Source organism: Temnothorax nylanderi, unplaced genomic scaffold (genome assembly GCF_030848795.1).
Source record: "Temnothorax nylanderi isolate EJ_2023f unplaced genomic scaffold, tnyl_v1.0 TNYL_tig0041_pilon, whole genome shotgun sequence".
Taxonomy (NCBI): Eukaryota; Metazoa; Arthropoda; class Insecta; order Hymenoptera; family Formicidae; genus Temnothorax; species Temnothorax nylanderi.
The window spans coordinates 133918-148227 of record NW_027249103.1 but is presented as its reverse complement, the minus strand read 5'-3'; the positions used below and the strand labels follow the sequence as shown (position 1 = coordinate 148227).

The 14310-nt window shown below is 33.0% G+C and overlaps 1 protein-coding gene across 4 annotated transcripts in view; it reads right to left on the bottom strand.

The window, feature by feature from the left end:
* LOC139771521 (pikachurin) overlaps positions 1-14310 on the bottom strand; it is a 103385-nt gene that overhangs the window by 67381 nt on the left and 21694 nt on the right. For all 4 annotated transcript variants that reach the window (XM_071704349.1, XM_071704351.1, XM_071704352.1 and 1 more), the window contains exon 4: positions 1867-2105. In XM_071704349.1, the coding sequence (XP_071560450.1) occupies positions 1867-2105 (239 nt within the window). The remainder of the gene's footprint in view (positions 1-1866; positions 2106-14310) is intronic.

The following is a 14310-nucleotide window of genomic DNA, read 5'->3' as shown; positions in this document are numbered from 1 at the left end:
ATCCGTACATTACACACAAGCACACACATCCGCGCATTTATGAGTGATACTGATGCAATGAATAATTGGAGGAAAGTAAAAGCAAAAGATATCTTAGAAAGAAGAAAAATAATTAGAGACTAGATGATGTATATGTGTTAAAAAATTTTATAATATTAAATGCATAATTCGTGAAGCATAAATGTCATGCCAACCTTAAATAAGAATATACCTTAAATAAGAATAATTCTAGACAAGATTGATATATTTGATATATTTGAATGAAAAGTAAGTTAAAGAAAGTTCTGTGAAAGCGTTTTTCGCATAGTTTCGAGCATAACAAAGTGAGAAAAGACTAAACATTAGTTTAGTAAACAGCGAAAAAGAAGAGAATATATTTATGGTTGACTTTCTGACATCCGCCTCATCACTTATTGATCCCTATGCTCGCTGTTGTCGATTCAGGGCCAAGAAATTTTCAGAAATAATGGGGTAGCCTGCTGCATGTTAAGAAAGCTGCAGCGGATGTGAAGTACCTGTTGCACGACTCATGTTTTTTATTTGAGGAGACTTTTGAATAAAGATTGGCCTAGAAGCTGCGAATCTCATGCTTAATGCCAAGACTTGCGAAATATTAAATTTGTTTACTCGTTCGGAGTGGAAAATCACCCAATGAAAGATTGAACTCACATTATATCGGTTTTATCAAACAGTTAATTTGATGTCATCAAAATTTCTGTGTCAATTCAATTTTATTAAATTTATATAATAATGATGTCCCATGTAATCAATCACAATGTTAATATTCATTTGCAATAATTTTGGTTAATTTCTATCAGTTGATATACATTTTACATTTTGATAAAATTACAATATTGTCTTATATTGACATTTACCTGTATTTCACCCTTAATTAAATTTTGCTGTCGTTGCGACAAAAATAAACTTTTCAATATTTAAAAAATAAAATATGATTGCACAACGTAAAAAGTACATAGTGTTATGTCAGATCTTTTAGCATCAACAATCAATCGGATCCTTAATCCCGTCATACAAAACTTTACGTTTTGGATGTATCAGGAATATTAATTCGAACTCAAAGGAAGATTCCTCAGTTGAGAACATTCCGAGCACAAGCTCGATTTCACGTAATCGCTATTTCTATACCTCGCACATAGACACGCCATACCCATTTACGTCCCTTTACGGAATGTTCTATTCTGGAGTGCTTAACCCGAAGACAATGTTCGATCGATTCTCTCCATTTAGAGCGAATGGTAATGGCACGTGGACACATCGATCAATTAAATCTTTGCAGTTAGTGTGAATTCTTGCGATATTGATTATAATTCCTATGAACAGTATTGAATATTTGCTCTGAATCAATAGAACTAAGTTTGAATTCGTATTTACTCGTCAATTAGTCAAATTTTAAAGCATATATACCGATATATTTGCCACCTCCAGCAATTGCGTTTAAATTTTACTTTGTCTCTCATTTTATTTTAAGATAGATTGATCTTATCTCAATTATCTCAATTATATTAATAATATAATTATATTAAATATATTAATAATATATTCTCAATTATATATTAATAATATGAGTAATTGTCAACACGTAACAATTAAAAAAATATATTACATTATACATGAAAATAATAGGATTACTAAAACGTGTACGTTAACGTCGCGGACGTACTAAAATAGTAATAAAATAGTAGCTGTCCCGACATTGTCCTGTACTTTTATCATAGATCAAAGACCTTAGATTTTTCCCCGAATACCCCTCTGGAATCCTACATAACAAATGGTCGTAGAACAACATGCAAACACTTACGGAGTAATACGACAAGCTAACCCGGGAAATATGGCGAATAATGTTACCTGAGACGTGGCGCGCAGCTCGATTCGATCCGCGCCGTTCACCTCGTTTATCTTCGTCGCGTTCACGGTGGAATTCTCGGCTGGGGCATCCAGATGTATCGTGAAGGTGGCACCACGCATATAAAGGATGTCTTCGACCGCATCCTCGTCATCCGCGTTGTCCGCATTTGCCTCGTCGCTCTCGGCCTCGTCAACGAGGTCGCCGAGCTCGCTCGTCGATGGCGATGTCGAGTTGAGTTCTGCAACGGAATAGCCGTTCATTCTGTTAGAAAAACTGTCGGGCACAAGCTTGAAATATCGAATAAGCCGTGAGATAACACTGTTGTCTGCTAGAATCGTTTTTACAGAAAATTGACATCGACAAATTATCGAATTCGTGATTTTTTTATTGTTGCCTCTTTTTCCCTATTTCAATTAATTCTCGTTGTGTGTGCATGTTATCGCAGGAATTATATTTTCTGACAGTTTTACGCTGCACGGTACAATAATTGTGTAACACAATATTATTTTTGTTGATATTATAATTTTCCCTTAAATATTGAAAAATTTGTTATGAACAAATGAGCGTGTGCTGTGCGTCATCAATTATCATCTTTAAATTTGCGAAAAATGTAATAAATTTAACCTTCGTCTATTTAAATAAATTATTGAGATATTTAAAATTCTGAAATAAAATCCAAATAAATTAAATGTGCTTAAAAAAGCTATCAAACGAAAAAACGAAAAAAACTTTTACAAATAATTATGAACTTAACAAAAGACGGTTATCAATTTTTACGCCATCTCGAGTTCAATCTTCAAATCACTTTATCTAGCTATCAAAACCAGACGCAACTAATTATTCATTACAGTGTACCGTGAATATGCAATTTTCCGTCCCATTTGATAACAAATTGCTTTATTAATTAAAAAAAAAAGTAGAATACTAACGAATCTTAGCTTTCGTCATCTTGCTTCTAAAATAACTTAAAATAACTTAACGCGACATAGTTGAATGAGCCATTAATTGAAATTGGTATAATTTTGCTGTACTTACGCAAATAAATGAAACGCGACAATCGGTACAAGTTTTGCTTTACGTGGTAATATCAGAAATTGAGTTCATCTAAGTTATAAAGGAGAAGACAAATGTTATGGTATATATCTAATTATACGTAATGGACGCGGTGTAGACTATAGTAAAAGCAATTTAGCAATATCAGAATCTTATAAAATATTAAAAACAAAACGGGGTCTCTCTGCTATATATTAACACATTTTCTCTTCCACAAATTTCAATCTTTATATGAATACGCGATGTATTCGCTAAGGATCCCCGCGAACTGTTGCACAGCACGACCAGTTCACTGCACATGCAACTGGCACGACGGAGGCAGTAGTGGCGGCCGTATCGAGGTGAAGGGTCGTTAAGAACTTATCCGTTGGTCACACATGAGTTTCCACGTGTACAGTACACACGAGTAGTTATAGCGGCAGAGTAGTGGATATAGTACTCCTCGAGTTCCTTGAACGCTGACCGAAACTCGCTTACATCGTCTATGTTATCATAGATAGGAATGGAGAAACGAGAGGAGAGAGAGGAGAGAGAGAGAGAGAGAGAGAGAGAGAGAGAAAGAGGGGTGAAAGGGTGAGAAGGTGAGATGGTGTGTGTGTGTGTGTGTGTGTGTGTGTGTGTGTGTGTGTGTGTGAGAGAGAGAGAGAGAGAGAGAGAGAGAGAGAGAGAGAGAGAGAGAGAGAGAGAAGAGAGAGAGAGAGAGGCAGCGAGGACCAAAGCCCAGCATTGGATCGCTCGGGGCTAGCTCGCGATACCGAAGTTCGGAGCGCTTACGCTTGCAGGTCGCCTTGTCGATGTAAGCCGCGCACAACTACGTGCGCCGCATCGGAAATTCGTGTATAGCGTTAATTTGGTTATTACCGGGCTTGCGGAATAATAACGCCGGCCAACGAACGCGACCAGCGAGGGCGGTGTCGGTAGTATCGAAAGTTACCGCCGAAACGAGAGATGTATAGCGTATAGAGATCGATGCCACCGGGATAACACGGGGTTTCGGACTTCGTATTGGATTTCGTTTTTGGGGAGAATTTATTTTGCGCCGACCGCTGCGAACTGTGTTGCGCTCCATACACCGTGTTTTCGGAGCGAAAAGCGATAGGTGATCCTGCGGAAACTTGAAACAGTCGGTCAGTAACTTCCTGAATATGTAACGTAATATTCTTTATGAATAAAACCGACGAGTTTGCCACCATCTTTGCCAGTTTACGAATTGATCGAAAGGTGTTACGACCCATTAACACTTGTATAAAAAGACCGCTTCTTTCAAAATTTCTTGAAAAATTGTATACATATATGATACACAGAAAAATTTGGAGTCACAATTTTGGAGCGCAACTGTTCTTAACATCATTTCGAAGATATATCGTTTCAAATGTTATCGCTTTGGTATTTCGAGTTCTCTTTCTCAATTCTTTTAAACAATTGCCGATCTACAAATAATATTAAAAGTAATAATAATCAATTATTCACAATATAGATACATTCGATATATAAATTTTTGATAGCTCCAGTTCAGATATAGATTATTATTTGTGTAAATACCGCAATGGCGTTTGCAAACAATTGTATATAGCAATTACACTCAATAGTAACTACTTCGACCAAAAGCTACCGACTTCGAGAGGACACTTGACTATTTCTTTTCAACGAGGTTTTCTTGTGTATCAAGGCTTCTGCCGTGGTACTTGTCAGTGGATCAAGTGGCGGGCGAGCTCCGGCATTTAATCCCCGGGCATTTAAAATTTAATGGGCCTGTCGTATACGCGAAGCTTCTAGGTGGATGCCTCTTGAACTTGCTCAAATTCAAAGGCCTTTGACGCCAGCCATTTTTATTCAAATGACGCCTGATAGACCTTAATTGAAGCTAATCTCAATTTTATCGATTCATAAAACAGACTGTGCGCTGAAACATAGACGCAATGCAAAGATGCAATATCTTCGACAATATAAAAGTGAAAATATAAGAAATGTTGGTTGGATAACGATTTTAAATGCATATGATTTATATTAGCTGTTTTTATGTATTTTATAATATTAAGTTAGTTTTCTACCTTACATTTATTTAAATTCTCTTTCTGTAATTTTAGTTAAGATTAACACAATTTATTGGATATAATTTAAATTAAAATCTAAATTAAAAATTGTGACGGAAGTCTTATATTTTAATCGCGACACGATTATTTCTGATATGACAAGTCATATAAGTTTTTAAAACTGTGATAAAATATTTTTAATGATATACAATATCTTTTCTGCGAATTATATATTATCACAAATGAACTGTAACTAAAAATAGTTGCTTACAAAAATTATTAACAAAATTATATTGATAAAGTCTGTAACATTAAAATGTTACAACGCGAATGGATGACCTACATATACACGCGCGCGCATTACAGTACTAAAATAGAATTTATCGCGGGAACCCACTTTAATAGTCGCGATATCTCGCGATAAGCAAGATTCTGCAATATATTTTCAAGTTATATTAAGAACGACATATCAGTTATAGTGATACATTTACATTTTTAATCAGATGTTTTGTCCACGCTAAGAAATACTACAATTAAATTATTAGAATAAATTGGATTTGTTATATCGTGACTAACCAAACTTATAACAGTCAGTTCTTATTACTACGAGAATGTCAGTCCAATTAGAAATTACAATCCTGGATTTGCACGGTGCAAAAATCGTCGGCGAAATGTTGATTTTCGCGAATCAAGGTTGAAACGGCTCTTGAATTCAAAATGAAGCTCGAAATGCATTTCGAGCATTACGCCTTGCAACACGGAAGGAAGCAAAATTGCACATAGCTGCTCACGGTGTGCGACGTTGGTATCCACCGTATTTAAAAAGGCTTAAGAGTCCGAGGGCGAGGCAGCGGGCAGTCGTTGGAATATTCCTGAAACTTCGACAATTCCGATCGGAACGCGTTTACAGAGTCGATTTAGAAAAGATGTTCGTAGTGAAGCGCGTTTCAAGGCCGGCTGTAATAGCGTTATTAAAGGAATGGCCGATCAGAACGATCAAGAAACCGTCGACGTTACGGCAAACGAACGAACGAACAAATAGACCAACGAATTATTAGCAGTCAATATTACTGTCGATGACTGCTATATTATGTTCGTGGCATCGCACATTTTAACAGGCTATAGCATCGTAAATAGACGTAAAGTTCAACGGTACGTCCGAGGTTTAAGGCGAATGTTACAGAAAGTATTTTTTTTTAATTTTTATACTCGACACTGGGTGTCCTGTGAAATATATCTCTGCAGTAATTTCTTGCTCAGAATTAATCAACAAGATTAGACAGAACAACCTTACAAATTAACGAGTAAAGTAAACTTCACAAATTTTCTTTTAGCATTTAAATCTTTATCGAAATTTATCACTAAGTAGGTATAAAAGCAACTGCATGGAAATATTAATCAGACTTAAGTTTGTGTCGATTTCAATAAGATTATTTTATTAATATTGCCATAAATAATCTATTTTTAGTTTTCGACGAAATCGCAAATTTTGATTATATGTATATTGTGATCTAGGGTTCGCAAATATTTGGCATCTGCTTGAATAATACCACATTTGTTGTACAATAATATCGTTAATGAATTGCATACATACCACGCGCGATGGAAAGCTAATATTAGTATACATGTTTGAATCGGCATAACAACGAGCATTAATCCAATCGTACAGTTCATCATACTTGATATAAATAGAGAAATGAATATAGACCATCGAAACAAGACAAGTATCAGGAAACACAATTTATTAATTCTTTATTACGACTCTCATAAAATAAAATTAAGACGCTGATATTTTAATAGATACTAACATTAATTAATAATATTTTAAATTAAATATTAAAGGCAGCGTAATGTAATCACGTAGGTGTCATTTTTGGTATAACTGAAATAAATAAATTAAATTATCTATCATGATTTGAATTTCTGATAATAAATTGTAATTTTACTGCAAAAATCGACTACAGAATTTAACGTTATTTAATCTTAATTTAATATTATTTTTTTAATTGAATCTAGCGCAAATTTTTTTAAATAAGCTGTTAATTCACAAGCTGTTAAATTTTGTAATAAGTATTTATATCCACTTTGCTATCGCCGAGTCGTAAACATTTCTAGTTCTAGCGAAATAATATACAGTAGCGTACTACATCACTGTCTATTTCGCAAATATTCCTCATGTTCCTCGGGAAATCCCTGGGAAATTGTGTTAATCCCAGCAATACTCTTACCGATCTGTCATATGTGAATTTTCACGACCTAAGTTTCTGAAAAAACTTTATTAATACTCGAACTTTTGATCACTTTATGCTCTGATTAAGAGAACTTTCAGAAAGTCAATTTTATAAAATGATACATTTTATCTCTTTCCACTTTTCTACTAAAAAAGAACTCGTTATTTATTTTTCGGTTATCATGCTATATCTTATTGTTCTGTATCCTTTATAAGAACATTTCGCTTGAAAATGAATCTTAGTACATGAAAATATATTGTTGTCGCTTTTAAAAATTGCTATGATGGCATTTTAAACACATTAGCTTGAAACGTGTGAAAAATTGCTAATAGGGTAAACTCGGGTAAGATGGCCATAGAGGAAAGATGGCCAACCTATGTTCTTTCAATCTAACTCGCCATGAAACATCAAATGAACATGTGTTGGGCATCTTTTCTCTATCGCCATCTTACCCGAGTTTACCCTATATTAGTCTATAAAAAGCTCATTTCTTTATAAGACATAAAGCAAGAAAAAATAATGCGTTATTAATAATTAAAGAGTTTGTGTTTAGAATTGAAAATTATTACCTAATTTAAACATTTTAGAAGAAGAATCAATAGAATCAGGTAATAATATAATATGTTTGATTAAAATAAAATATTGTTGAATGTTTATTTCATGCCAAGCTGTTTACAGTGGCAGATAGATTATCTATTGACCGATTACGATTATGTGATCAATCAATCAAGGAAAACAATATTGAATATCTATAATGGAACTAATGTCAATTAATCATACATTTACACTTAATAAAATTTGACGATCATGACATTAGCGTCGATAAACTTGCCACAAAAATTAATTTATCTTACATATACAATAGTTCGTAATTTTTATGAATAAAATTTAATAAGCTGATTAAATAGTGAATGAATTAAAAAATGATTATGAAAAAATGTCTACTGATTCGTAGGATAAAACTGCATTTTTAGAAAATTTGTCAATAAATACAATTTTATATTGTTTAATAAGTAATGGGATTATTTGTAGTCGATAAATTGCTAATTGCTAATTCATTATTTCTGTATTAATTATATAAAACAGCGATATCATAAATTTAGTATGAGAAAAACTTAATTATTTAATTAAAACTTTTTTCTTTTCAATATAAAATACTCGTTTTAACCGTATATACAATATATTATGTACACGCGCTTCGTAATAAGGATCAAAGATTTTTTTAAATTGTTTGTTAGAGTAAAAGTCAAAAGAAGCCCTAGGCACCTTTAGAATTTTATATGATATACGTATTTTTTTAATTAAAAGATAGGATAAGACGACTGAATTTTATATGATATGTATCTTCTTAATCAAAAGAAGAGGTAAATTTTATTCTTTAAATAAACGTTAAACATACACAACGATCCATATATCGAAATTTATTTGTGCGAATGCAAGAAACAGAATATTGAACATGAAATTATTTTATAAAATATTTCGAATTGATAAGAAATCAGTTAGCGCGAAGCTTTGATGTTTGTTTTTATGCCGTATAGCGCGTCACTGCATACCTAAGATCGTCCGTCGTCGTCGTGCTATCATTCGCACAATAACATTCGAGCGAGGAGATAGTGGCGCAACTCGTTCCGCGTACTACCCTTCAAAACGTGCTTATTTTCTACGAACAATTAACGATTATCGGGCGGCAGTGTGGTCTAGTGGTAGAGCGCCAGACTCGTAATCTGAAGAACCAGGTTCGAGTCCACTAGAGCCATGGAATGTTTTTTCCGAAGCTGCGCCCCTCCGTGCAAGATAGGCTCTTGTGCGGAGCAAACTGGGCTCCGTCTTTCGGAAGAGACGTTAAGCCGTTGGTCCCAAAGGGTTAAGTAAGAGGAGAAGGGTAGTATTGCATGAGAATTGAATAAAGGATTGGGAACGTCCCTACAAAACGACTTGCAACCCTGAGGGGAGTCAATAAACGCATTTATCAGATAATTTTTACAAGGTAAATTTGTAAGCTTTTCATTGCATCGACTCTTTATCAAAAGAAATATGTTGCTAAAACGAAATATTTATTCCAAGTAATAGAGAATGACGAGCTTAACAGTATAAAAATTATATTTTTTTTATTGTTTTGTGATTTTTTTTCTGGACAATAATTTTTTCTTAAAAAACGTTTCTCACATTTTGAACGTCTTGTCAATATGAATATTATTTTCTTTCGTATTGAATATTCTTACATGGAATAATACGAAATAATGTAAAGGATAATAAAACGGAGGAAGTAAACGCCGAATCGAGCGAAACAAATTACGGAAAACTTATTACTTTAATGTGTATATTTCGTTTAATAATACTTCGCAAGGCATTTGATATGTATTGTGCACGTAACATTTGAATTTCGATTATTTATATATTTTCAAACCGTTCATTGAGTCATAATTAGCCAGTAATTCAGTTTTATAAATCACATTGCCTATAGAATGATATGAGTATAAATATATTGTAATAATTAACGTAAAAAGTAAATTTAAATCATTAAAGTAAAAATAACGTTTTGGGACGATAACAAGTCGGTTGGCACGCGGTCTTGGTATTTGTTCCCCCTCCCCTGACATACAGCGTGCTATTGTGTGGCCCGGCGCGGCGCGCGGGCGTGGGGGTCACCGTACCATTCGCTTATTGATATTCGAGCGAGCAGGTAAGAATGCGTGCCGCTTCGTGTATCGTTGTATTACTCCTCAACACGCGATCGCGGCAGGTAGCAAAAGATAATAAACGCTATAATATCTTACGATTATTACAATAAATGATTATTAGCCCGCGTGATTAACGACTCGTAAGTGTATGAAAAAACGACAATTCTTTATCGAAGTGTATATTTCGACTTATTCTTACGTATGGATGTATTCTTTTATGGAAAGATAGACGATAAATATTGTAAATTATCGTTTCGTGATATCTACAGGTACAGGCAATAATTATTTTTTGAAAATTATAAATAAAAATCATAAAAAGTCATGAAAAAAACCTGCTCATCCTCTAAAAGTTAATGCTTATTGTTAGATCCCAATTTTTCTCGTACGGTGCATTAATCTTTTTATCTGTTAAATTATAATGTGTTTCCTATTTTTCGACCCAGAGCATAATGTAATTTTCGGATTAAGTGATACAGCTAACGATGTAATATGTTGATTATATATAATCACTTTGTGATTCAATGAACTAAAGATTCGGCATTTTTTACGCATTAAGTATTTCACGGCGACGCGGAACTTGACACATACAATTTGATTAAATAGTTTACAACAGTGAATGAACTAACATATGTTCGATATTTATTTTTAAAGGTAAAACCAATAATTACATGTTTTTTTTTACTTTCTTTTTCTTTAGATACTTCTTTGACGAGGCGGAAGGACCTAGTACCTTAAAGATGTAAAAAAGTAAAAACCCAACGACGCGGACGGGGGAGCTAACGTACCCATCGTCAATTTCGTTAAACAAATTGCAGCCGGTTTGTTGCGTCGCGTCCGCGTCGCACGATAATTTCGGGAGTGTCGTTCAAGTAATTGAACTAAAAGACTTTTCTTAAGGCCATTCGATTGACGTCCTAATTCGAACCGGCGCGGTGGTTGCACGTCCGATATGCCTGATGAAATAAAGCATTATTGAGGCGTTGCCCGGGCAATGTCCTCACGCCAAGTGCATCGTGCCAGTTTAGCTGGCGGTTTAGCGCGTTGAGAAGTTCCATTTCCTGGATTGTCTGGCATTGGCAATGGATACCTTCTCTCTCATTACGTCTGATCTGATTTGTGATATTGTAGCATACCACTCTGGTATATACCACGCTGGTTTCTCATTTGAATCACGGTTAATTAATATATGGTCGAGTCAGTTCTAGATGTGATTTTTGCATGAGACAAAAGTTGCCGGATTCAATTCGATTAAAGTTATCATCTCGTCGATTCGAAGTGCAAACTCGTCTAACAGAATATGATAGCTTATCATAGGCTTAACGAGTATAAACGGGAGTGTCACGTGAAAGACTTATACATATAGATAATTAGTTTGCGCGCAGATTCTAGTTATTCGCAAGTGTTTTTCGCGAGTGAGTGCAACGTGAAGAGGAGATCTGACAATTCACCATTCTGAGAGGAGGAGGAGACCTAGGAGAGGCATCGGGCACCGGCGCGGCGGAGCAACCGTGAGTATAACTTCTTACCTACACTGTAAAAAAATTTTGTAAAATTACAACTATTATAGTGGGTAATTTTGAGACCCACTATAATAGTTGTAATTTTACCGTTGCCTTAAAATGGATCGGCTAAAAGAGATTAGCGGCAATTAAATAAAATGTATTTAATTGATGTTTGTTTTTATGTTTCTTATAAAAACAACTTTTATTTTAATATCGAGAAATAAACACGGAAAATTATTAAATTAAAATTTTGTGTTTAAAAAACTATTAATAATTTTTATTAATAAAAAATTTATTAAATAAACATGTAAAGAGATTTCCGCTGCAGAACCAAAATTAAATCCGGGTTTTCTTGAATTAACTCGGATTCCCAGAAGTAATGGTTTTGATATGAATTGCCGACATCCCACTATATAATGTTTGAAGAGTTACGAAATTAATTAGGGGGGACATTATGAGAAAAAAGTTCATTCTTTTCAATAAATGTTTCCTTATTAATTATTTATTATTCTACAATTAATATTAGCTTTGCCTTACTTTGCCTTACTTTGAACAGACAGTAGCGGAAACATAGAAACGATAATTGCTTATAAAATAAAAAAGCGAAAAAATATAAAAAAGATAAAAAGAGCAAAAAATTCATAATTTAACGTTATTTTGACAAATAATGCAAACACAAATGAGTATATTATTCTTAAATTTGTAGTTTCTTATAGGAAACCATTTTTGAGCACCTATCCGCTCATAACATCAAAACTGTTTATATTGTCTTATAATAAGATATAGACGGAAATTTATAAAAGAGCTTTATGATTTTTTGTTAACTAATTGCATGAATGTAATTAAAATGCGCGAATATATTTATTTGCGCATGTAACAAGCTTTAATATACCAGCGCATACATTTCGTTTCTAAATATATGTACTTGTTTGTAACCACTTTTTGGTAACAATTATTCCATCTATGCATTTTTCAGTAAAAAAATTTATGTTTTAATAATGGGTATGTATTTTAATTATAAGAGAAAAATAGAAAGAGAGAGAGGGGGAAGAGAGAAGAGAAAAGACAATCTACTAAGTACATTTTTAACAACAAATTTTTAATATTATACATGCGAATTATATAATTATTTCTTTTAATAAAAATATAAATTGTTGGTTAATTATTCCATAAACAAAATTTAGTTTAGTTAGATTTATAAAAATTAAGTTTATCTTTGCTTTATATATAATAATACTGAATTATATATTTTCGAACGGTTTTAGGTTTGTTTTATAACTGTGAAATGAAATTTAAATTAATTTATTGTCATCTCTTTTTTCCTCTTGAAATTTTATGTTCTAACATAAATTTGTAAAGTATTAAATAAAATAAGTGAAAAATAAATCGGGTGGAGTAATTAATTTTTGGTGTCTTTTTTATTAAAATCAAAGGTAAATTCTTGATTTGTTAATCTCATATTAATTTCATTCCTTTTAAAATGTAAAAATTTGGCACAAAATGATAGTGGATTAATTGAAAACATGTTTTAAAGGAATGGAGAGAACAATTATTACCGTTTCTCTATGATTAGATTTTAATTTCCCTTATTCTATGTAAAAAATAGAGGGAGGGAAGAGAGTGGAAGAAAGAGAAAAAGTGAGAGAGGGGAATTAATCGTCAATCAGTCAGTATTTATCTTTCCACGCTTTTAGCGGATAATCTGATTAGTAATTAGCAATCACTTATCGATTCCATATAATTTCGTTACTTATAATATAGTTTAATGAATACTCTGGGATATCTATTATCATATCATTAATACTTATTTATTTATGTTTATTTAAGTATTTAGTTAATTACTTGCAATCAGTAATTTAAATATAAATCAGGAATTCATATTTAAATTAATATCTAAAAAATAATATTAGGTAATGAAGTTAGATAGTAAAATTAGATGAGTAATTTTTCACTATAACAATCATTTTTTTTGTGATCGCTTATTGTGTAATATATTGTTTAATATATGAGGAAATAATCGATCCTTTGCAGGCGATCAAATAAAGTTTATGATATTCTTGGCCAATCACTACCACGATAATGACGAACTTGTCACTTGACGAAAAATTGCTGCAACATGTTATAAGCATAAACATACACGAAGTCGAAATCGATTGTCGATAATTCTTATATTCCAGAATACAAACTTTTCTCATGTCTCATTAAAAGAAAAGTGTAAATAATTAATAAATAAAATTTATTTTTTTGATAAAATTATCAATATTGAATTTGGATCTTATATATATTTAACATTAAATTTTAAATTTGATTGCTCATTGATTATGCTATAAATAGAATAAGGCTTTTTGTGGGATGTAACAGGAAAAGATTGATAAACGTGAAATGAGAAACAAAAATAAAATCTAAAATAAAACAAAACCTAAGTAAAATAGTTCAGTAGCAAGATATCCAATTAATTTCAGCTGCAAATCATCGTAGATAGCTATCTTCGCGAAGTCATTGACGGAGCAAATCGTCAAGATGCCGATCTAGCAAAAGTTATTAGCAAGATTACCGAAATTCGTGTTCGCAGAAATGCCGAGGTAGATCTCTGAGAATTTGACCTAACTGGTTTACCTCTGGTAAAACTCTTGTGAAGTTAAGAATTACATTTAGTGGTAAAATCAATGGAACAATCGAGTTCGCGGAATCTACGGCATTGGAAGAAGGTAAAGCAGAATTAGTGCAATGTAGAGGAACAATCTGGATACGCGTGCCGAAAGTAGCAACAGAGGAAGAAGCATCTATGTTAATGTTACCATTCCATTCGATGAAAAAGAACTAGATAAATTCGTGCGAGAAGAGCTTGCCAGATTAGACATTAAAGTTGATAACGGAGTCGGTGTAATCAAAATTATCGAACCTGTGGAGATGGAAGATGTTGAGATTCTGTCATTCCCGGAT